The sequence below is a fragment of the Macrotis lagotis genome, chromosome X (genome assembly GCF_037893015.1).
Source record: "Macrotis lagotis isolate mMagLag1 chromosome X, bilby.v1.9.chrom.fasta, whole genome shotgun sequence".
Classification (NCBI taxonomy): domain Eukaryota; kingdom Metazoa; phylum Chordata; class Mammalia; order Peramelemorphia; family Peramelidae; genus Macrotis; species Macrotis lagotis.
The window spans coordinates 246691528-246716642 of record NC_133666.1 but is presented as its reverse complement, the minus strand read 5'-3'; the positions used below and the strand labels follow the sequence as shown (position 1 = coordinate 246716642).

The 25115-nt window shown below is 35.2% G+C and overlaps 1 protein-coding gene across 2 annotated transcripts in view; it reads right to left on the bottom strand.

Moving 5' to 3' along the window:
• IQGAP2 (IQ motif containing GTPase activating protein 2) overlaps window positions 1–25115 on the bottom strand; it is a 347950-nt gene that overhangs the window by 42121 nt on the left and 280714 nt on the right. For both annotated transcript variants that reach the window (XM_074204624.1, XM_074204625.1), the window contains 10 exons: window positions 20505–20588; window positions 18859–18930; window positions 17956–18025; window positions 15775–15983; window positions 9906–10049; window positions 6163–6326; window positions 3969–4193; window positions 1965–2105; window positions 1505–1589; window positions 495–727 (listed from right to left, as the gene is read on the bottom strand). In XM_074204624.1, coding sequence (XP_074060725.1) covers window positions 495–727; window positions 1505–1589; window positions 1965–2105; window positions 3969–4193; window positions 6163–6326; window positions 9906–10049; window positions 15775–15983; window positions 17956–18025; window positions 18859–18930; window positions 20505–20588 — 1427 coding nt within the window. The remainder of the gene's footprint in view (window positions 1–494; window positions 728–1504; window positions 1590–1964; window positions 2106–3968; window positions 4194–6162; window positions 6327–9905; window positions 10050–15774; window positions 15984–17955; window positions 18026–18858; window positions 18931–20504; window positions 20589–25115) is intronic.

Below are 25115 nucleotides of genomic sequence, written 5' to 3'. Positions count from 1 at the left end.
TTGAAAGGCAGCATGAGATGGTGAAAAGTATATAGCACTTCAGGTTGGAGGATTTAGGGATGAATTCTAACTTTGTTGCTTAATTGATAAATAAACTTGGGCAATTCAGATTAAATTCTGGGAGCTCTAATTTGGGGATAACATTTACATTATTCTATTTTTGTAAGAATCAAATGACAAAGTATCTTGCATCTTCCTTTCTTATCTATCCAATTAAAGAAGTCATAATTATTGCTATTAAAATGGCTTCCTCTTAATTGATTTCCAAGTAGGTTCAAATTGATTTGAAATACTATCCTCCTCCAGTTCTTTTCTTGATCCTCCTCTTTTCCCAAATTGACAGATAGATAAAGAAACAATCCTGAACCATCATTTACAATTGCTTGTTTCAGTGTTTTGGTTTTTCGGCGGGGGGGGGGGGTCATACAAAATGGGCTTCTTTTCCCTACATGTTCTTAGAAAAGTTTTCTTCCCAAGTCACTGGCTGCCCATACCTGAATTTCTCGTATGTCTCTGCTAAATAACTGTTCATGGATGAAAGGTGGTCATTTTCCCCTTCAAACATCTTGTTTGAGGCAGCATGCTGTAGAACTTTGGCCACGGATCCCAAATTTCTTCTTTGGTCTGGGTGTATTTGACCTCCTGCTGTCATGTCAATGATGTCAAAGCCATCTGGAGCAACAATTGCTGGGTTCATAAACCGATAATAAAGGAGATTTCCTATAATCTGCAGAGATGAAAGAAAAATGAAGTACTTTTAAAGAGAGAGAAAACAGCTTTAGTTTTTCTGCAATTAAAAAGCAATTATAATATTTGCTTGTAATTTCTCAAACCCCCTCCCTGCCAGATCTCTTAAAAAGCCTGCCTTAAAGACCTGGATCTCAGATCTCAAATAGAGAGTAGAGTCAGGACTGGAGCTTAACAAAGTTAATTGAAGGACAGTAGGATAATTATTAATTGATGAGTTTTTTTGGCCTGTACTGGAGATTTCATTACTGTGGGTTGACTCCTGGCCAAGAAACCCTCTCCAGCAAAGCAGAGTAGCATCTTCTCTGCATCTTTTTGTTTTAAAGAGGTGCTTTGGAGCACTAATGGTTTAACTACATTTTCCATGGTCATATATTCTGTATGTATATGAAGAGACTTGAAATTGGCTTTTTCTGACTTCATGAACAGTCCTCCTTTCACTGCACCAAGCTATTTACAGTTTATTTACTGCTCTTCTCAAAAGAAACCCATAACAATATTGAATAAATTGTTTATATTAGCACAAATAAGAATCAAAAAAATTGTTAGAAACAGAATATTATAAACACTCATGAACAGAAATATACATATGTAAATAGGTATAATAGGTAAGCATATATGTGTGTATATTAAGTATATATTATTTGGACAGGTTTTTCATAAATGCTTATAAAACTAGCAAAATGACATCCTCTCACTTCTGGTCTATGTCCTCAAAATAAGCTACAGTGAGACAACTCTAAAATGAAAAATCTACCTTTAACAGCTCGTCTTCTGTGGCATCAGGGAATTTCTTATGGAGGGAATTCTTCAGAATTTTGGCAATATATCTCATTCCATAGCTACATATAAAAGGTATGACAAAAAAATAAAACTGAGTAAAACAAACCTACAGAAATTGATCTAGTTAAACAAAATAAAGGCATTTTTTTCTAAAACAAACTAAATGTGAAGTGAGATGATATGAAACCAGTTCACCCCCTAATTAAATAGTAATTGTATGTTTTTTCCTTAACCAGGACATGGAGAAAGTGCTCCCTCTATTGGAAGGACATGAGCTATTCATAGAAGTAAACTAAACAACTTTGGAATCCCTTTAAAATACTAAGCCTAAGTAAAATAAAGGCAACTTTTGCTATAGAATTTTGGAGGAAACTTTAGGAAACTTTCTAATAAATATTAAGTAAAAATTCCTAGATTCATAATTTGTGACTTACGGTGTTTGATCGAGGGAAGAAAATATTGAGTCCAAGACTTTATCAGTTACTCTTCTCAAGTTTTGAACAGAAGCCTCTAATTTACTTTTTACTTCAGGGTGTGCTAAGGCTTGTTCTGTTGTGACATCATATGGCAGCTTGCTGAAACATTAAAGAAGGTTTAAATGATAACAGTGGCTTTCTCTCTTCAATCAAAATCTTCCAACTACTAATATATTTAATTAATATAATAGTGATACTTGAAAAATTCATTACAAAGCAAAGTTTTGCCCCTGTGAACTCTATTTTCTCCACCAACACTGATGAAAAAAGGTAAGTGGTAGAAAGCTGGGCTAGGGGAACAGAACAAGTGGGTAGGAGGTATTGCTGCCCAGGTTACTTGAGAAGCCTACCAAACATGACTTTGGTGGCAGTAATAGAAGAACTAGTTTCTATATACCAGTCCTATCACTTTTCTATGGCAAACAATCTTTATCAAAACCTGCATATTTTCCCATTATACAATGACTCCACACCAGGAAACAAGCTTAATTGATATTACAAAATAGTGACTTTGAATGAGTCTGAAGTTTTAGTTAACAGATCTTTTTCTTGATTTACCAAGTATGAAGCCTAATGATAAGATTGTAGATGACATAGGATTCTTATACAGAGAAAGTAGTGCTAGAATAAGCTAAGATTCATTACAAGCCTGACTTATTTTAAACTCAGTGTAAGGTAAGTTGATATTATTAATTAAAGCATTATCTCAATTATTTACAAAACCATCTATGTTTAAGTAGGGAGAAAGTGAACCCAACTTAGTATTTCTAATTACAAACCATTAAAAAACACAGATAATAAAGAGAACTAGATTAATGATTATTTGGGCTCTGATACTCAGTTTTAACAGAATGGAAGTATAAAATTGACTGTGAAAATAATCTACTTAAAGAAATAAACAAATTTCAATTATGTGAGTAATGAGATGATAAAGGAAAGGAAGAGAAAGAGGAAGATGTGAAAGGAGACAGACACAGATGATGGAAGGATAAAAAGGGAGGGGGAGAAAGAGAGGGAGAAGGAGAGGAAAAGAGGGAGGGGAGGGAGAAGTAGAGAGAGAAGAGAACTGGGGAGGGAAAAAAGGAAAGGGAGAGAAGAAGGACAGAGAGGAAGAAGAGGAGAGAAAAAAGAGAGGGAGAAGAGAACAGGAGAAAGAAAGAGGAGGAAAAAAGAGGGATAGTAAAGGAAAAGAGACATGGAGAGAGAGAGAAAGAGAGAGAGACACTATATAGAATGATAAAGAATTTCATGGATTTTAATTTGATTACCATATATATATATATATATATATATATATATATATATATATATATATATATACACACACACACACACATACATAAATACATAGGTATGGATTGCATAGTTATTTATTTATTTATTTTTTAGGGTTTTTTGCAAGGCAAATGGGGTTAAGTGGCTTGTCTAAGGCCACACAGCAAGGTAATTATTAAGTGTCTGAGACCGGATTTGAACCCAGGTACTCCTGACTCCAGGGCCAGTGCTTTATCCACTATGCCACCTAGCCGCCCCATAGTTATATATTTCAAGCCAGGATATATACCAATACTCCAAAAATGTGTGGTTTCACCAACTATGGGTATTTATTCCACTAATGCAGATCATTACCCCTCCATGATTTAGAAGATGGTCTTCATGAGATGTTGGGGTAAAATAAAACAACAATAGCAAAACTATCTCATACACATCCAAAAACTTATCTGGTAATAGCCTCTCTCAGATTAACCAGATTGGTCCTCAAAAGCCAGTCCATTGCCACTGAAAATCCTTCCAGCTTGGCAGGACCTACCAGAACTTGTGCTCCATCATCTTGGAGGGTTCAAGTGGATGAAGCATCAAGTGAGGCTTTACTGGTGTGGAAAGGTATTATATATTGTGGTTTTAATTCAGTTTTGTTAGGAGGGGAGAGGTAGGTAGGAGGAAGTTAGAAAGTTGTGTTACCTGGCCTCTCCAGTCTGCATTTCTAACTGGTTAACCCAAGACTTGTACACATCCACTGGATTCGTGTTGATGACGAGAGCTTTATCATCAATGATTTCCTTCACCACTGGGGCAAGTAACTGGCGCAGTGTGTTTTGTCCACGGGCTCCTCTATTAAAACTGACAACCATTTTTATAACAGTAGGGTTTCCAGTCACTATTTCCTGTACCTGATCCACTTTGGATCTATTAAGAACCAAAACAATAAGAATCAAAAACGTTTTTCTGATACATAAAAATTATTTCCGGTCATTTCTTTTGGCATTAAAATATTTTTTCATTGTTCTTCATTTCATTGGTTCAGAAAATTAAACTTAGTTTGAAAAAACATCTAATGATGATTTTTCTATTCCATTTAACAAGTATTTACTGAGGATGTCCTATGCACCAGAGGTACTGCTATGTTCCTTCAGCCTTTTGCATTGCCATACTTCTCAAATAACCCAGAGCCTACACATTTTTTAGTTTTCGTTTTTGGTTTTTGTAAGGGATTAAGTGATTTGCCCAAAGTCAAATAGCTAAGTAATTATTAAGTGTCTGAGGTCACATTTGAACTCAGGTCCTCCTGACTCCAAGACCAGTACCCTTATCCACTGTGCCACCTAGCTGCCCCACACTTCCTTTTTAAACCACCTATTTTTTCTAAAGGAAATCTTCTGTGCTATAAAGCTCTCTTAAAAGTCAATGACCTCCCACTCAGCAGACACTATGGACTTTAATTTTCCTTTTTTTCCTTGAGTTCTTTGTAACAAGCATTTATGAGGTTATGTGCCAGATACTGTGTAAGTACTGAGAATATAAAGAACAAGCAAAAGCAATCTCTTTCCTCAATTCTAATGAGAGCCAACATATAGTATTGACTGTATATAAGATACAAGGGATAGAAGGCAACCTATATGGGCAATGACCAGCAGTTGGAAAAAGCTTACAGAAGGGAGCCCTTGAGTCTTAAAGGAATCCAAGGATCAGAAGTTTCAACCATACCTTCCATGTGAATGATTACCAAACACTATCAATCCAACTCTGATTTCTCTTTTAAATTACGGTTCCTGTTTTCCAGTTGCCTATTGACAGTATGACAATATCACACCAGTACCATATTCAGTTTTTCTAAAGCTTAATCCTCTCCTTCAAACCAATATCTTCCTCAACTCCAAATTTCTTTCCCTTTTAGCTCCTTTATTCTTTTTTTTGTTTTTTGGGGTTTTTTTGCAAGGCAATGGGGTTAAGTGGCTTGCCCAAGGCCACACAGCTAGGTAATAATTAAGTGTCTGAGACTGGATTTGAACTCAGGTACTCCTGACTCTAGGGCCAGGGCTCTAGTCACTGCACCACCTAGCTGCCCCTAGATCCTTTATTCTTCTTTCCTCTTTTCATCCTCCCCCTTTCAGACATGTATAATAGAAAGAGTGTAGATGTTGGAACCTGAAAACAGGTTCAAATCCTAACTTTAGGAGTTATAAACCTGTAAGAACAAATTCCTTAAGCTTGATATAGCTCAGTTTACTCATCTGTAAAATGAAGGGATTGGTTTAGGAACCTATGAAGTTCCTGAAGCTTTAAATTTATGATTCTATGATCTATCTTCCCCATCAACTGGGCCCAAGAGCTTTGAGTTTTGTCTGATTATTTTATCTAAAAAATACAGTGTTAAGGAGGAGACATCTATAGTTTTTTTCTTATCAGACCCTGAAAGCAATTTGTCACTAATCCCTGTTGATTATTTTCAACCTCTTACATTTTACCTATTTTTTTCTATTCCCAAGTCATTTCATTCATGTTTGATTCTTTAATGACACCATTTGCGATTTTTTTTTTTTTGGCAAAGATACAGGCACGTTTGCCATTTCCTTCTCCAGCTCATTTTATAGATGAGGCAATCAAACAGACTTTCCCTGGTCACATATCTAGTAAGTATCTGAGGTCATATTTAAACTTAGGTTTAGTGCTTTATCCATTGCACCACCTAGTTGCCTTAAGAATACTTCCTTTAATTTTTAGATAATTATATAAATCAGTGATTTTTTAGAATACTGCCATAAAATTATAAAAAGATACTAATTTTTGAGTAAATCATGTCATTCGAGGAAACAACCACAAAACAAAGACATAGCATTTATTAGCCTAGAACACATTATTTAGCTTACATACTCACTTAATTTCCTCCTCTAGGGCAGTTTTAAAAAGCTTGAGAAGCAGATATTCTTCTCGCTGATTGGAAGCATAATTGTATAGTGTGAAAATTACACTGTCCATGAACTTGGTTGACTTATTTTGTGGCATCTGGAAAATCAGCTTGGCCAGATATGTAGGATTCGTCTAAGAAGGGAAACAACAAGGAAGAGAAAAAGAAAAGAAAACCCCCACATTTCCAGTAAATCTATATTGTTTAAGTAGGTAACAGTTTCGTACTTCCTAATATAGGAAAACTAAATTAAAAAGTAAATGTTAATGGAAATACTATGTGGAAAGAAATTTAATGATTCCCCCTGTCTTCACTACTCATCTTTTTGAGAAGACAAAGTTTTATATTTTTACCTTTTATAAATGGGGAAACCACCATCTTATTTAATAAAAAATTTAATAAAAATTTCTAGTTAACAATACCCTAAGAGTCAATGGGCATTAGAATGATATTTGCTTTTGGGATCTATGAACAAAATTTGTGGTTTTTTTAAAAAGTATTCAAAGGAAACCAATACTTAATATTAAATAAATATTTGAATGTTCTCTGAGGTCCCTTTAAATCTATGATTCCATGATCTATAAAACATTTCAGGCAGATACTCATAGTGCTTTTCCATAAGATAGTTCTAACTAGTTAAAATTTGACCAAACAAAATAAAGCTGGTTCCCACCAATAAGACATTTGGTAATTCATTTTTTGATATTTAATGCCTTTTTCATTTTTCCATTTTAAACCATGTAAAGTGACAAGAGAAAGCAAGCATATGGTATTCTTTATAGAATGATGACATAACTTTCTGTAAATAGTGGCAGAATTTAGGTTATCTAGACTAGTTAACATGGGAGATTTACTATAGTAAAACCTATAATCAGTTATTGCTTTCTGATAAAGAGTCCTGTTTACTGTAGGTCAATGAGATTTTATTTTATTCATTTTTTTATTTTTACATGGCAATGGGGTTAAGTGAATTGCCCAAGGTCACAGAGCTAAGTCATTTTTAAGTGTCTAGGCAGGATTTGAACTTGGGTCCTCCTGACTCCAGGATCAGTGCTCCACCCACCATACCATCTAACTGCCCTGTCATTTTAAAGGAAGAATTGATCTTTGCTTCAAATTTAGTGCTTTTCCCACTCTACCACAGATCATATACAAATGCAAAAATTTCCCAGGAAGCAGATAGTAGTATACATCAAATACATTGGTCCTGGACTAAATATATGAAAAGGAGGGACAACTTCCACAAATGACCTCTTCCTTGGAGAAAAAAATATTCAAAGAAACTTTAAAGTGAATACAACAGAGCAGTCATAAAACTAGGACTAATGTAAACTTTTAAATTGGATTAGAGGGGTGGGATGGGGAGAAGTTATTAAGTTATTAGTAACATTCCATGAACTTCTATTGCTCTGGTTATTACCTGCATAAATCTAAGACAAGTCATCTATTATTACTATTTTTTATGTGTCATGGACACTATTGGCAATTTGGTGGAACTTATAGAACCTTTTCCAAGAATGAATATACAGTTTCTAGGAATAAAGAACACTAAGAATGCAAGGACAGGGGAAGGGGAATAAAAGATCCAGACAAAAATAAGTATAGACTTCATGAAGGAGACTAATTAATCCTGTTAAGGGCAGGGGGTAAGGTTAGGTTGTATGACTTCATACCCTAGATGATTCTTGTTTCTGTCTGGTATTCTTTTTTGAATGAATATTTCCAAGAATCAGACAGAGAAGAAAAAAAGAGGAGGAGGGTGGAGCAAGATTTATAATAGCAATGACATGAAGTTAATGAGAAGAGGGAGCTGTGGAATCTTTAACACTATGAGGAACACAGGGAGACTACAGGAGAAGGACAGGAACTCCCAGGTGCCGGTTCATTGGTACTTGGAGGAATCATCTTGGTCTTATATGAGACATACATGATGACCTCTGTGGTCATTTCAAATTCTAAATCTGTGATCCTATGATCTTTGTAATGTATTTGATGTATACTACTATTTTCTCCCCAGGAACTTTTTGCATTTGTATGTTTTCTATGGTAGAGTGGGAAAAGCACTAAATTTGAAGCCAGTGGACTGGGGTTGTAATCTTGATTTTGTTACTCACTACCTCTGTGACATTGAGAAAGACATTTCTCTTCCCTAAACTTCATTGTTCCCATTGATAAGTTGAGGATGCTGGACTTCAAGATAACTTCGAAGGTCTTTTCCTGCCCTAAGTCATATATAAGTATCATTCCTGAATGATAGCTGGTCTTCTAAGAAAGATTAAGGGTCAGTTTCCTAAAAGGAAGTAACTCAAATTGCCAAGGGAGTTTCAGAGAGGGAGGAAGTATGATAGAGCATTGGACTGGAAATAAAAAGACAGGTTTTAGTTCTAACTCAGTTTCTTTGGACCTTAGCTTCCTCATCTGTGCAGTATGTAATAATAGCACCAATCTCACACAATTGTCTTAAGGATCAAATTGTGTGTATGTATGTGTACATACAGACATATATATATCATTTAATTTTTTTTTATTTAAGGCAATAGGGTTAAGTGACTTACCCAAAGTCACACAGCTAAGTAATTGAGTTGTCTGAGGTCACATTTGCACTCAGATCCTCCTGACTCCAGAACCAGTGCTCCATCCATTGTGCCACCTAACTGCCCCCATATATATTATTTTCAAACCTCAAAGTGCTACATTTTATTATTATGATTATAACAGACTATGAATGTAAGTAGTTTTCCATTAGTCATAATGTATTTGCATTAATATCACATTTGCTTATCTATTTTGAATGGGATCCATGCCAATGGATCCATGCCAATTCTAAACTAAGAAAATAGGGACTACTACCAATATCTGAAATCAACAGCATGCAAATTTTGAGATAGAAGTCATGATTAGGGGTGAAGAACTGGAAAAAAGGTAGGCCCCAAACCAGCTATACCAATTAGAGCCAAAAGCTCTTTCTGGGAGCCTAGGAAACAGAAAATCAGTACTGAAAGTTCTACCCTAGAGATCAAAAATAAAAATTTATTGTTCCCCCCACCCCACCCCAAGGCACCAATTTTCTTTAGGAAAAGGTAGGATTAACACAGAGGATACCCTCAAGTATTAATCATAGAATCTGGGTTAGATTAGGTCTACTATCTCTGTCTCATACCTTTGTCCCTTACTTTCCCTCACTCTGGGTGGTAGCCCATTTTTTGTTTGTTTATATTTTTTTTAGTTTTTGCAAGGCAATGGGGTTAAGTGGCTTGCCCAAGGCCACACAGCTAGGTAATTATCAAGTGTCTGAGGCCAGATTTGAACTCAGGTACTCCTGACTCCTGATCCACTGTGCCACCTAGCTGGCCCCCCCCCATATTTTCTTAGTTTAGGGTTGGTGTGGATTGATTACTCATTCAAATTATAGTTCAGTCCCCATTCTGTTTAACCTCTTCCTTTTCTACTAGCATCATTAAAAAAAAACTATTCACTTACAAAATAGTAATCAGAATATTAGAAATGAATAAAGTCATTTACAAAGAATTCCTTCTCCCCACAACTTTCATTTTTCCTTGACTCAGAGTATTTACTCGTGCTATTATAGATTTGTGATGTTTCTTAAATAAGTAAATGAAGAATAAAAAAATCATCTATAAAGGTATAATTTACAGACAATGGAACAAGGTGGTTTGATCAGTAAACTACACTTGGAAACAAGATGCTCTTACCTGTAGAAGGTAGAACAGCTGCTGATAGGCTTCCAGTTTTTTCCTTTTCTCCTTGCTCAGACTTTTAATTCCTTGTTTTTCATTCACCAGCAACAGTTCTTCACATTTTTTCTTGTTCATCTTCTTCCTATGTGAAATAACATCCTGTAAAGAAACAAAAAATTTAATCCTCTTTATTCTTTAATTAAGTATGCTATCTCATCATACTTGGGGTACCTCTTCTTCCAACTTAGGATAGCTGGGTGGTGCAGGGGATAGAGCACTGGCCTTGGAATCAGGAGGACAGGAGTTTGAATACAACCTCTGACACTTACTAGCTGTGTGACCTTAGACAAAGTACTTTACTCTGATTGCTTGGCATCCAGGGCCATCTCCAGTCATCCTGATTCATAACTGGTCACTGGACCCAGATGGTTCTGAGGGAGAAAATGAGGCTAGTGACTTAGCACAGCACCCACTCACTCAAATACAATTCACATCCTTGTCATGGTATCACCTCCCTGATGTCACAGTCTTCTTCAATAATGAAGGACAAACATTATTATTATTATTATTAATTCAACCTCTTCATCATAGAGATAAGGAAACTGACTTCTAGGAAGGCTGTGTTATTTACTCAAAGATCACACATTAATAATAAGTGTCAGAGACAGAATTTGAACACAGATCCTCTAACTCTAAAACTAATGCTTTTTTTTGCAGTATTCCATGGAGAGAAGGAAGAAGGAAGTAGCCTCAATTGATTTTTCATTTAATTTGATGAATAGATTCATTCCTAAATCTACAGCTGTTCTAATTAATCAGAACCTCAATCACATCTTGAAAAAAATAGCTAGCCAACAAGTCATTACAAACTATGCAGTGAGAGAAGAATTATAAATGCTAAGAATATTGAAAGCAGAAAATTGTTGGAGTTTTTTAGGAGGAGGGCGAGGTAGATGAGGTAGTGGTTACTAAGGATCCAAAGATAAGAAATATGTTCTTTCTCTTCTTCATGTTCTATTAACTCATTACTATTTTCCAACAGAGTTATTTTGCAGAAGTGACAGCCTCTGGTTTTATAGACTATGACAGTTATAATTGCTACTGGCTCCTCTGCTTATCAGCCTTATGGATTCCATTCTTCCTCCTCTCCTGCAGCCCAGGGACAGTTTTCTGCTTTCTAAACTTAGATTGGAATTCTTTTTTTCCATTTTCCTCTCAACTTAAGATAAACTGTTCCAAATTTTCTCTATTTGCACAGTCAGGCAAATTTTGCTTAGGATCTTACTCTCTTATAAACATATGAACTCTAAATACTGAATATGCCTCCATTGTGGTTAGAGTAGTCTATTTTATAATAAAATTAATCTATGTAGCAGAGAATATGGTTAAGTAACTAGGTGGCAAAATAGCTATATTTCTAGGCTTGGAATCAGGAAGATCTGCGTTTGAGTCATATCTCCAATTCTTACTATGAGTCCTGGGCAAATCATTTAACCTCTGTGCCTCATTTTCCCTATCTGTATAATGGGAATTTACAATAGCACTTTCCTCACAAATCTGTTGTGAGAAACAAGTAAGATGAAATATGTATCATATTTCCATATTGTATCTCCAATTCTTACTATGAGTCCTGGGCAAATCATTTAACCTCTGTGCCTCATTTTCCCTATCTGTATAATGGGAATTTACAATAGCACTTTCCTCACAAATATGTTGTGAGAAACAAGATGAAATATGTAAAAGTGCTTTGCAAACCTGAAAATAACATACAAATATAAGTTGTTATTACTCATTATTAGTTTTTCTTGCTGTTGTTTGCAGAGGACCAATAGCATCACTAAGTGAAATTCTGTGTGAATTGGATTCAAGTGAGGCAACACAGTCATATGACTCTACAGTCACTTTCCTATAACTTTGATGCTTTATTTCAGATCTCTATCCCCAGTCACTTAGGATTTTTGTGCATAAAACAATACCCTGCACAATTTCTGATTTTAAAATAATTAGTCATTTTGCATCTGCTTAACATAAGAGTTATTCTTATTTTTAAACTTAATATTCTAAGTCTATACTCATTATATTGACTTAAAATAATATACACTAAATGCTGAAATTTGTAGATTTTAAAATGTCCTTTGCTTAAATATATAATACCAAGTTCGTATTACCTAGAAACCAAGTGATATCATCTCTCATGAAGTACCTCCATGAAGATTGGTTCATATATCCAGAATATACAAGAATTTGATAAAAGGTAATGCCGTAATGGATGAGATTATGGTTTTGCCTTCCTGAAAGTTTTAAAACTCCCAAAACATTTTAAAGATCAGAGAATTTGCTATGACTGGATTCCTAGGAGGTCTCAAGTATTCAAACTATTTAGTTTTACAACTAAGCCTCTTTAAAAAAAAAGAAAACATTTCCTGTTTATATATGGAGAAAAAAACATGATTAACATCTTTGGGGTTTAAAAAGAAAACCAAGAGGTATCCTTCTGAACTTCTCATTTGACTAAAACAATGTTGAATTTCATATCCTACACTATTGTTAAGGGCAATTTACAAAATTATATAAATTGTATTCTAACAATTAAGTGCTTTTATAGAAGGGATATGGAAAATGAAATATCCAATTGTAGAGCCCCCCACCCTTCAGTTCTCCCAACTTTTCAGATCTGTGATTTTATTTCTACAGGGAACCCAGAGGGAGAAGACTCCCTTGACTACAGCAACCCAACAACTGTGCTGCAACTTACAGTTGTCTGGGGGCATGGTAAAGCTGCATAAATTTTCCCATTACATAGCCACCATGATATTAGACGTCAACCAAGAGTTTCCTGATTCCGAGGCTGCCATCCAACCTCCTATATCTTTGAGGTTTATAATCATCCCTAGGTTTCCCTAATACCTCCTTTACTTTTAGCATTGGTACAATTATTGGAAATGAATTTAATCCAATCAGAGAAGTTTTAAGCACATATTATATTCAAAGGTACATAACTAAAGTTGCTATTGGTTTTAGGCATTGCAGAAACAGATCAAAAAATGCAATACATTCTAAAAGCATATGAGAGAAGGAAGAAAGAGATGACTGAATGTAAACACTTCATTGCTTAAGAGTTTTATAAGGCAGTGAGGTAGGAAATGCACTCCTGTAATGGGTATGGCTAACTTATGAATTCCTTAGTAATTTAAAATTTTTGTTCCTTATGACTTTTTTTTTTTAGGTTTTTTTCAAGGCAAATGGGGTTAAGTGGCTTGCCCAAGGCCACATAGCTAGGTAATTATTAAGTGTCTGAGACCGGATTGGAACCCAGGCTCCTGACTCCAGGGCTGGTGCTTTATCTACTACGCCACCTAGCCACCCCCATATGACTCTTTAGTAGAATGTTCTACCCCATAAATCACTGAGGTGTCTATTTGGAAGAGGGCAGGAAATGAAGGGCAGGAAGCAATAACTGAACATCTGTCTTGTTCTGATAATTATGACTCAAAACAAAACAAACAAAAAAGTCAAGTCTCAAACAATACTCCATAAACCAAATGGCTTTCTATCAGGGGACTCTGTCCTGCCTACTAAGAACAGAATTTAAAAGTCTATAATGTAAACTCCTGGATGGAGAAAAGAAAAAATGAAGAGGAGAAAATAACTTTCTTGACTAGGTTTTCTCTTCATCTGAGTTTATGATTATTTTTTAATGAAACTCACTCCCAAGGGTCTATTTCTTAGAAGATGCTCTACAATATCACTTCTCCCTACTCATTTAGCCACGTCACCTCCTCTGAAGTCTCTTAAAGTTTCCCCATTTATTAGTACTTCCTCTCTACCATTACCTCCTCTCTTTATGGTACAACGTCTGTTTTAAGGCAGGAACTATTTTTTACTCCTATAACTATTATGAGGTGTTTCATAAATACTTGCTTAATTGAATTAGAGCTTAGCTTTATCCAGTCACCAGCCAACTGTTGCTCCTTCTCACCAATTCTTATTTCAGAGTTGCACTCAAAATTCTCCTTCTATCCCTCCCCTCCCCAACCTTCTACTTTAGGATTTCTTTATGGGAGTCTGGAAAGAAATATAAACTCAAGTTATCCAAAAATCCTTTTATCATTTTAAACTTTAATAAGGAAAACAAGGGCAGCTAGGTGGTGTAGTGGATAGGTCATAGGACTTAAGAGTCCGAAAGACTTGAGTTCAAATTTAACTTCAGACCCTACCTAGTTGTGTGACTCAAGGAAAATCACTTAACTATGTCTACCTCAGTTTTCTCAGATATAAAATGAGCTGAAGAAGGTAATGGCAAATTACTTCATTATTTTTACCAAGAAAGCACTAAATGGATCACAAAAATAAAGGACAAACAGGTTTCAATTTTCAATTAAAGTTATTAACCTTAATTTAAGAATTTAAAACTACACTAAGACTTTTTGAACCTCCTGAATAACTGGATTTGTTTGTCTGTTTGTTTTTCCTAAGCCAGAATCTGGAACAAATGGTCATTTTTTCCTGACTGTCACAACTTCATGATATTTTTCAGTGTGCTGGTATGAGGTACATGGTCCAGTCCTGTTAAAGAACGTGATTATGAACTCAAAGGGAAATTAAAGTTCTTCTAGTCCAAGCTCTTCATTTTACAGAAGAGGAAACCAAGAAAACAGGTATTAAATGATGAATCAAACTTCAGAATAGGAGGAATAAGAATTTATAAAGGGTCTATTATGGACCAAGGACTGTGCTAAGGGCATATTTCATGAATATTAATCTCATCATACCCTCATAACAACCTTGTGAGATAGGTGCCTTAATCTCCATTTACAATTGAGGAAACTGAGGCAAAAGGAAGTTAAGTGATTTGTCTAGCATTCCACACATATTTTAATCCAGATTTGAATTTAAGTCAGACTACAGGCCCAGCGCTCAATTCACTGCACCACCACCTGCCTCCAGGAAGCTATTAAGTAGTAGGTCTAGAATTCAAATGTACGTACCTTGACTCCAAATTCAGAGTTTTTCCCCCTATATCATACCCTCAGAAGATTTGTTACCCATAGTTTTGACGCATTTATATAGGGACTAATTCAAACATAAATACAAACACACACACACACACACACACACACACATATGTGTGTATGTAGATATATATACACACAGATTTATATGTATATATATATATATATATATATATATGTATATGTATATGTATCTGTATATAATCTGTGTCATGTTAAGTTTCTATTTTTGGTGGCTAAGAGAGATAAAAAAGCACATAGTATATGTGACATTTCCTATCTTGTCCAGGCTGGAAATGCTGTAGCCACTCACAGAACCAGTCCTACTGCTGATCAGTACAGACATTTTGACCAGCTCCACTTCTTGGTTGGGCCAGTTCCCTCTGCCTTAGGTAGCCTGGTGGCTTCTCTGCTCCCAGAAGCTTACCATATTGGAGTTGGAATGAATGAGGACACTTAGACTTTAGTTCAGAATGTCAGAGTTCTGAGCCTGAACTTCCCCCAAAGCAGGGAATATGACCATGTGCCACAATTCCAAGTATTCCAATATATTTTAATGAAGTTTGGGGGGAAATGAGATAGAACTCCCTTAGAAAATAGAATTCTCTTATGACAGTATAAAATATATGAAACTTAAGGGATCATGACCTAGTTCATTAAAATAATGAACCCCAAAGTAACTATTAGAAATTAAACACAAGAGGGAAGTTGAGATATTCCATTTATAATAAAAAATGGCAAGTGAACCTTAAACAATTCACTCTGAATTCTAAATGAGTTTAGTTGAAAAGTAGCACTGTGTTTGTGTGCATGTGCGTATATCTTCTCTATATACGCCTTTACTAGAAAAAGGTTGGGAAAATCCAACTGACCTGCAGAGTGATCCTGTTTTTTACCAGCAGGCCAATCTTGATGTCCATCAAATTCAGGTCTTTTTCCAGCTGTTGATTAGCCCTGATTTTGGTAACAACTTCTGCCCTTAATCTTGTCCTTTCCAGTTCTTCCTGTAAATCTAAATCACTTAGGTCCAACAGATGAAAAAATTTGCACACAACAGACAAAGGAGGATTTTTATCATTCACTGTGGAGAAAGAAGAATGCATACAGTTTAATTTGTTTGCATGATTTCAATTCCTGTGGGTGGGAAAATTAGATCTTGATTGTTTGAACCTTGGAACCACATATTAAGAAAAATGTTTAGTGGGCTGTTTGATTCTTTCTGCTTCTCTAGGCAAGAAAAACAAATACTAATGGACACACAATCACCCACTACATTAGGGAAATCTCAACTAAAATCCTAAAATTTAAACTGTTGTCTTTTAAAAATTAAACACGTGTTAAATCCATAAATATACATATGTACCTAGTACATATGCATAAGTATTTATAGCAAAGAATAAAAAAATGCTTTGATCTATCTCCCTCCAAATCAATACATATACTTTGACATTTCTATAATTACTGTAATCAGGACTGTCCAAAATGTGACCAACCATGGGATTCTATATGACCCTCTGTGGGTTTATGAAATGCTCTATTAAATGAAGCCAAGCTACTACAGAGCTCTCACTTAAATGGCAAATCAAAATATATTGTCTATTGTTTCAATAAAAACTTTTTTAAAAGTAAGGTGGGACAGTCTTGCTATAATTGATTGTTTTGTATGCAAGAGTAAATTTACATGTTGTTCTTATTCTACTTTTGTCACTTGCTTCATAAAAGTCTTTTTCCATTTCTTTGTAATTCTATTGCTTTAGTTAATTATGTGTTGTGAATGTTACGTTTCTAGTAATAAAAAATATCTTTAAAAGGAAGAAATTCTTCTGATCATTACTACCAACATTACTTTTTGTCTATATGATATTAATTTATCTTAGGATTTTAGCCTTCAGATCAAGGAGAGAATCTTAGAGATTTCAATCCAGTTCCCCTTTTTTCATTTTATTTTTAAGTAAAACTAGGTACAGGAAACTAAAGTGACTCCTCCAAGATCTTATGAACAATCTTGGCACTGCCCTCTTTCCATCCCTACACTATACCACAGCTCACACTTGAGGCTTTTGCTAACATCCCAGCAATACTCTTTTTTTTGGGGGGGGGGCGGTTTGCAAGGCAATGGGGTTAAGTGGCTTGCCCAAGGCCACACAGCTAGGTAATTATTAAGTGTCTGAGGCTGGATTTGAACTCAGGTACTCCTGACTCCAGGGCCGGTGCTCTATCACCACCTAGCTGTCCCCGCAATACTCTTCTTTACAAGCATAGGTCAGCCAGGTGACTGATAAAACATAAAATTAAAGTAGAGGTGAATAATATCCAAGCTTATATATCTTGTAGAATATCCCTGACTCTTCAAATGAATATATAAACTGAAATTCAAACTGAATACATAAAAAATGATATTACATCTTTTTTAGAAAAATGAAATCTACTTTTCCCTAACCAAAAAAAAAAGGACTAACAGTTTCCTTTTCACATAAATACTAATGCTGAGATAAGTGCCTTTTTTCAAATGCTACTCTTAGGACAGTGGGCTGAATAAGAATTGATAGGTTATTCAAATTCTGCTTTTTTGTTTCAAAAGAATTCATGCTCTGAACTGATACTGAATGAGGTGAGCAGAACCAGAAGAACACTGTACACAGCAATATGGAGTTGATGATCAATCTTAATGGACTTGCTCTTTTCATCAAAGCAACAATCAGGAACAATTTTAGGATCTCTGCAATGGAGAATAGCATCTGTATTCAGGGAAAGAATTATGGAGTTTAAACAAAGACCAAAGACTATTATCTTTATTTTTTTTTAAAGTTATCTTATTATGTAATTTTGCTATTTCTTATATTTATTTTTTCCTTAAGGATATGATTTCCCTCTCTCAATACATTCAATTTTGATCAATGTATAGTGTGGAAACAATGTAAAGACTTATCAGAGTGCCTTCTGTGGGAAGTTGGGGGAGGGAAAAGAGATTTGGGGAAAAAATGTAAAATTAAAAAAAATTTAAAAATTTTGCAAAAGAATTAATGCTCTATTTCCAAAATGATTCTACTTACCCAGTGTCTTATAATCAACTCTAGCTTGGAATGCCCTTATATAGGACTGAAGTTTCACAATTTTATCAATCTGGAAAAAAATTGAGAATAGTCACAACCCAGAAAACGTCTGCAAATTACCATTAATTTTTAATATCCCTAAATTTGGAATATGTGACATGTGGACAGCAGCTGACTGAGGTTTTTCTTTCCCTTATCTACAAATGCTCTAAACAAATAAATAATGCAAATGAGATGAAGGAAAAAATGCTCAAAATTCTGAAGAACCATTTAAAGACTTAAAGACTTCACTATAGTATTAGCATGTAAATAAGGCACTAATTATAAATCTTTCTATTAAAAAGCTCTGCCTCTCCCAATGTTCACAGCTTTCTCAAGGGAAATCCATTAAAAAACCAAAACCAAATGTTATTAGTAGTTAGTGTAGTTACTGAAGATAACATAATCTCAGTTCTTTAAGTGCACACGTGTAAATAAATGTACAACAATTTTGTTGTTTCAAAAGTTAAACCTGGTTTTCCTTCCAAGGAGTCCAAATTTATGAGATTTCACTCTAAGTAAATAATGTTATGTCTACATAATATATAATCAGAAAGAAAGAGAAGTAAAGCAGTCATGTAGCAAGATTAGGGGATACAAGGAAGGCAACCCAATTACTGTCCTTGTCCTCAGCAGAGAAAGAACCAGATGAAGTAGTTCTAAATATTGGGCAAAGGCTCCAATGGAGGATTTATGGGAGACCATGGACAATAATCCCATACAGAATAAGAATATGAGTGATGATCTGTACCAATGAAGGTTGTATCTAAGTTAATAAAAACATAGATTCAATAAAGCACTAAACTCTTATCGTCTACCATATTATGAGTTTTATGTTATTAAGGAGAAAAAATTTTGTCTTACATGTTTTTTGAAATGTTCCTGCCGTGAAATGTACTGTCTTCTTGCAAATATCATTTTGTACCAGGCTTGAATCTAAGAAAAAAAAAGAGAAGCAACAGAAAATTAAGAATTCATGCAGTTTTTCTTAAAATAAATACCTATCACCTAGCTGTGTGGCCTTAGGCAAGCCACTTAACCCCATTTGCCTTGCCAAAAAAAAAAATACCTATCTTATATGATATCAAGAAATGTAAGTCATTTGGAAATTAAGATTTTTTTCCTTTCACATCTTTTACTGTATTTCTTCTAAGGTATACAAAAGCACTTTTTTCCTCCTTAACTTCTAGGAGATAGTTAGGAGAAAGGTATCCTAACTCTTAGGACATTTAAAAAGGGAGAGATAAGGAAATTTCCAGGAGGGCAAGAGATTTGCTTGAGGCTATAATGTCAGAGGCTAAATCTGACTGGATGGCAGCCCTCTTTCTAGGTCTGGGTTTGTTTGAAAAGGCTGGCTTTGCTACTTTCAGACCTTCCTACTTAATAGAGGGTTCCTGCTTTACAAGGGAATACCAACCTCCCAATTTTAGCAATATCTTTCTGAAATGATAAATATGCTCTCTATGACAATACAGTCTTATTGAATGTCTATGCCCACAACAATCTTCAATCTGTTCATTGTCTCTTCTTTCAAAATGGTATCTTCCCAGGCTAATCTAACATTGTTATAAGTTAAAACAGATTCCTGTACTTTTTGATTCCATTCATCTTTCTCACTTGTCCAATGGAATATTTCTGTTCTGCTCCTTTGAGATATATGTTCTGTCACTGAGTTATTAGTCTTGTCCTCATTAACTTATTGGAAAGAAGGAAGTCTTCTTTACTATTGTACTTTCCCCTAAAATTAGAACATCCTGCATAGGAATGGGCACATAAATATTGATTGGATGTAGTTGGAGAAACTTTTGCAACATCATATTGGAAAGTGGGAAGAAGTTCATTTAGATCAGCTTTTTCTTAGTTATTCAATAATCACTTCAGAATGCATGGAGCTTAAACTAAAATAATCAAAAAGCATTTATTAAGTATAGAGTATGCTTTTTCAAGGAAGTTAGCTGAGAGAAAGAAGATACAAGAAAATGATTAGCAGTGATGATAGAATCTGGGAATAATTCTGTCAAGATGAGTAGAAACACAGAATTTGTAGATAGCAGGGAAAGAGCCAATAAGGAGAAACTAAAGAAGTGAAGGGGAGTGGTACTGGAAGCAATCTGTTAAAGGAGATTGGGAGAGGAGAGGATGGAAGGGAGGTGGGATGGTGAACCTTAGTTAGAAGAAGGACTCTGTGAAAAAGGTCCACAGCTAGAAAGTATCTATGATCAGACAATGAAGAGTAGTAGAGAGTATGAAGAATGACATCAGAGGGAAGCGAAATGAGAATGGGAGAAAAGGAACCTATTGGTAAATTACCTCAGTTTTGTAGGAAAGGTGATATTCTACTTAAATGTTCTCTAATAGGTTTGGGATTATGGTGGGTCACTTGAGGAGAGAGGAAAAGGCTTGAAAAAGATGCTGGAGTGAGTGGACTAGAAAAATCAATTAGAAAGTTAAAGGATTGACCTGCTATACTTAGGTCTCAGATGAAAGATAAAATATGAAAGAATCTTTACCTTAATAATAGAAGAAATATTATCTTTAAACAGTTTCTTCCTCTTAGCAAAATTTTTCTGTTCTCTGGAGCCCCTCCATAAAGCCTATATAAAATAGAAAGAAAAGAGAGATTTTATTTATTTGCAGTGAAGTTACTGATGTTGCAAAGAAAAGAAAAATGAGCAAATTCTTTTAGGAATTACCAGAGTAAAAATGTATAATGAAGCACTGGTGTGGGTTTCTCTCACCTTATGGTTTCAGGCAAACTTCTATGACCTCAAAACCCTTGCTGTGGATTTTAGTAATGTGATTTGGAGTTTGGGCGGGGACTAAATGGTCTTTACCTTTTTACTTTATTTTTTCCTGGTTACATGTACAAACAAGTTTCAACATTCATTTTTAAAACTTTTGAGTTCCAAATTTTCTTCCTTCTTCCCATCTTACATCTCCTCATAGGGAAAGCAAGTTATTTTATAAGGGTTAAAAATGTGTAGTCATGTAAAATATATTGTTGTGAAAGTAAACATAGCCCCCCCCCCAAAAAAAAGAAAACTTAAGAAAAATAAAGTTTAAAAAGTATATCTCAATCTGTATTTCAGACATCATCAGGTCTGTTTTGGGGGGATGAAAAGTACTCTTTGTCCTTAAGTTTATCCAGAAGTCCTTCAGAATTGTCTTGGCTCACAACATTGCTGAGAAAAGCCAAGTCTTTCACAGCTAGTTATCCTATAATATTACTGAATTTCCCATTGCATTTCCCATTACATCTACTCATGTAAATCTTTCCAAGTATTATGAGAGCATTCTGTTCCTCATTTCTTATAGCAGAATATCATTCTATCATAATCATATGCTACAATTTCACAATTTCTTCAGCCATTCACCAACTGATGGATATTCTCTTGATTTCTAGAAAAGAGCTGGTATAAATTTTCTTATACATATAGATCCTTTTCCTTCCTCTTTTTTCATCTCTTCTGGAATACAGATGTGGTAGTGATACTGCTAAGTCAAAGGTCAGGCATGGTTTTATATTCCTTTGGGCATAGTTTCAAATTGCTCTATAAGACTGTTGAATCAATTTGCAACTCCTCCACACTTTTTTTTAATGTCTTATTTCCCCTATACTCCCAAATCAATAGTGACAGAACATTTTAAAAATATGGCTAAAATAGTATTGAAAACCTCATCTGAAAACTGTTTATATCTTTTGATCATTTATTAATTTGGGAATTTTCTTATATTTGATGAATTTGATTCAGTTCTCTATGTTTGAGAAATGAGGTCTTTATCAGAGAAATTTAGTTACTATTGCTAATTATTTTCCTTCACCACCCCCCATTTATTGTATTCTCTCTCTTGTCCCTCCTCAAAAGTGTTTTGCTTCTGACTACCCACTCCCATAATCTTCCCTCCTTTTATTACCTCCCACCTCCCTTTTTTCCTATCCCCTTCTACTCCTACTTTCCTCTAGGGTAAGACAGATTTCTAAACCCAATTGAGTATCCATGTTATTCTCTCTCTGAGACAATTTTGATGAGAGTAAGACTCACTCATTCCCCCAACTCCCCATTCTCCCACTCCATTGCAAAAACTTTTTCTTGCCTCTTTCATATGAAATAACTTATCCCATACTACTTCACTCTTTCCCTTTCTCCACATTTTTTGCTCATCCCTTAACTCCATCTTTTTAACATATTATCCTTCATACTCAACTCCCATCTGTACCTTGTCTATATAGACTCTTAACTGCCCTAATAAATGAGAAAGTTCATATGAGTTAGCAGCATCCTCTTCCTATGCAGGAATATAAGTAGTTCAACATCATTAAGTCCCTTGTACCTTTCCTGTTTACCTTTTTATGCTTCACTTGAGTCTCATATTTGAAGATCAAATTTTCTGTTCAGTTCTGGTCTTTTCATCAGGAAATGTTCATCTTTTCCCCTGAAAGAGTATGCTCAGTTTTGCTGGGTAGTTTATTCTTACGTGTAATTCAAGCTCTTTTGACTTGTGAAATATCATATTCCAACACCTATAATCTCTTAATGTAGAAGATGCTAAATCTTGTGCTATCCTGACTGTGACTTCATGATAATTGAATTGTTTCTTTCTGTCTTCTTTCAATATCTTTTCCTTGACCTGGAAGCTCTGATATTTGACCATAATATGTCTGGAAGTTTTCATTTTGGGATCTTTTTCAGAAGGTGATCAGTGTGGGGTGGTTAGGTGGCACAGTGGATAGAGCACAGGCCCTGGAGTCAGGAGTACCTGAGTTCAAATCCAGCCTCAGACACTTAATAATTACCTAGCTGTGTGGCCTTGGGCAAGCCACTTAACCCTATTGCCTTGCAAAAACCTAAAAAAAAAGGTGACCAGTGAATTCTTTCAATTTCTATTTTATCCTTTGCTTCTACAATATCGGGGCAGTTTTCCTTGATAATTTCTTGAATGATGATATCTAGGCTCTTTTTCTGATTGTGGCATCAGGTAGTCTAATAATTTTTAAATGATCTCTCCTTGTTCTATTTTCCAGGTCAAATGTGTTTCCAATGAGATATTTCATATTGTCTTGTAGTTTGGTTTTACTGTTTCTTGATTTCTTACAAAGTCATCAGTTTCCCTTCGCTCAATTCCATATTTTAAGCAATTATTTTCTTCAATGAACTTTTGTATCTCCTTTTCCATTTGGTCAGCCCTGCTTATTAAAGCATTTTTCTCCTCATTGCCCCCCCCCCACCATTTGGCCTAGAAGTTATTTTCTTCAGTATCTTTTGTCTCCCTCACTAAGGTTTTCAAGATTTTCCCACATCACTTCTCATTTCTCTTCCCAATTTTTCCTCTACCTCCCTTACTTGATTTTCAAGATCCTTTCTGAGGGCAGCTAGGTGGCTCAGTGGATAGAGCACTGGCCTTGGAGGCAGGAGGACCTGAGTTCAAAATCCTTTTGAGCTCTTACATGGCCTGAGACCAATTCATATTTTTCTTGGAGACATTGGGTGTAGAAGCTATGTCTTTGTTCTTCAAAATGTCTATTGTGATCTTCCCTTTCACCATAACAACTATGGTCAGTTTTTTCTCCCTTCCACTATTTGCTCATTTCCCCAGACTATGAATTGATTTTGTTAAGATAGGGCTATGCTTTCAGGGTGGAGGTCCCACTATCTCAAGCTTCAGGGGTTTTGTGTTTTCAGAAATACTTCTAGGGATCTGTAAGTTTTCAGTTCTTCCAAGGAGGTATGATCTAAGGGATGTTTTTACTACTCCTCCTGGCCTGTGTTGTGGTCTATGAATGTGATCAAGGACCCAGAAAGGCAACACAGTGAGTCCTGCCTCACTGATAGCAAAGAGACCAGTGTAATCACCTTCTGACCCCTTTACCATCAGGGAACTAATTGCTCCAGAAATAGTTGCCTCTACTGATTCAATGGCCCCCAAGGCTGTTCCTGGTCTACTGGGGTTGGGTCTGCACTGAGATGGATTGTATTCCACTCTCACCCTGGTGTGGCAGACTTTTTCCACTGATCTTTCAAGTTCTCTGGATTGAGAGATCTGGAAATTGCCACTGCTACCACTGACCCAGTCATCCCACTGCTTTTTCTTGGATTCCTGGGACTAGTTTACTGCAGGACAGTTGCCTTGTGCTCCTCTCTCACTTGGTGCAGCAAACCCTTCCTGTTGATCTTCCAAGTTGTCTTGGGCTGGAAAATTGTTTAACTTAGCCTTTTTGTGGATTCTGTCACTCTAGAATTAGTTTAGAGTAATTATTTAAAGTTATTTGAACTGGTTGGGGGAGACCTTGGGCAAGGTCCTGCCATATTGGTTTTTTATTCTGCCATATTAGTTTTTCAAAATGGTTTTTCAAAAAATATGTACTATTTTATTTTTCCTAACTAAATGGTTTTTCAAAAAATATGTACTATTTTATTTTTCCTAACTAAATGGTTTTTCAAAAAATATGTACTATTTTATATTTATCCCCAGTTACATGTTAAATAAAATTTTAAACATTTATTTTAAGTTCTGAGTTCCAAATTCTATCTCTTTCTTCTTTACCCTATCCCTGAGATAAGCAATGAGATAAAGATTATAGATGTGCAATCATTTTGTATAATTTTGTACATTTTGAATGAAAAAAGGAATGGAAGGGAAAAATAACATACTTCAGTCTGTTTTCAGACATTATCACTTCTTTCTCTTGAAGCAGATAATATACTTCATCATTAATCTTTTGAGACTGTCTTGGACCATTGTATTGCTGAGAATATCTAAGTCATTCACAGTCTTCATCAAACAATATTGCTGTGATTGTGTAAAATGTTCTTCTGGTTCTGTTTGCTTTATTTCATATCAGTTTATGTAAGTCTTTCCAGGTTTTTCTGAAATCATTCTGCTTTTTTTTTCTTGTAGCACAATAATATTCCATCACAATCATATACCACAGCTTGTTGAGTCATTTCCTAATTGATGGGCATTTCTTTGATTTTTGATTCTTAACCACCACAAAAAGAACAGCTATAAATAGTTTTGTTCAAATAGGTCTGCTCCCTCCCCCTTTTTTAATGTCTTTAAAATGTAGATCTCTTTGCGATACAGACCCAGTAGTGGTATTGCTGGAGCAATAGATCCAAATT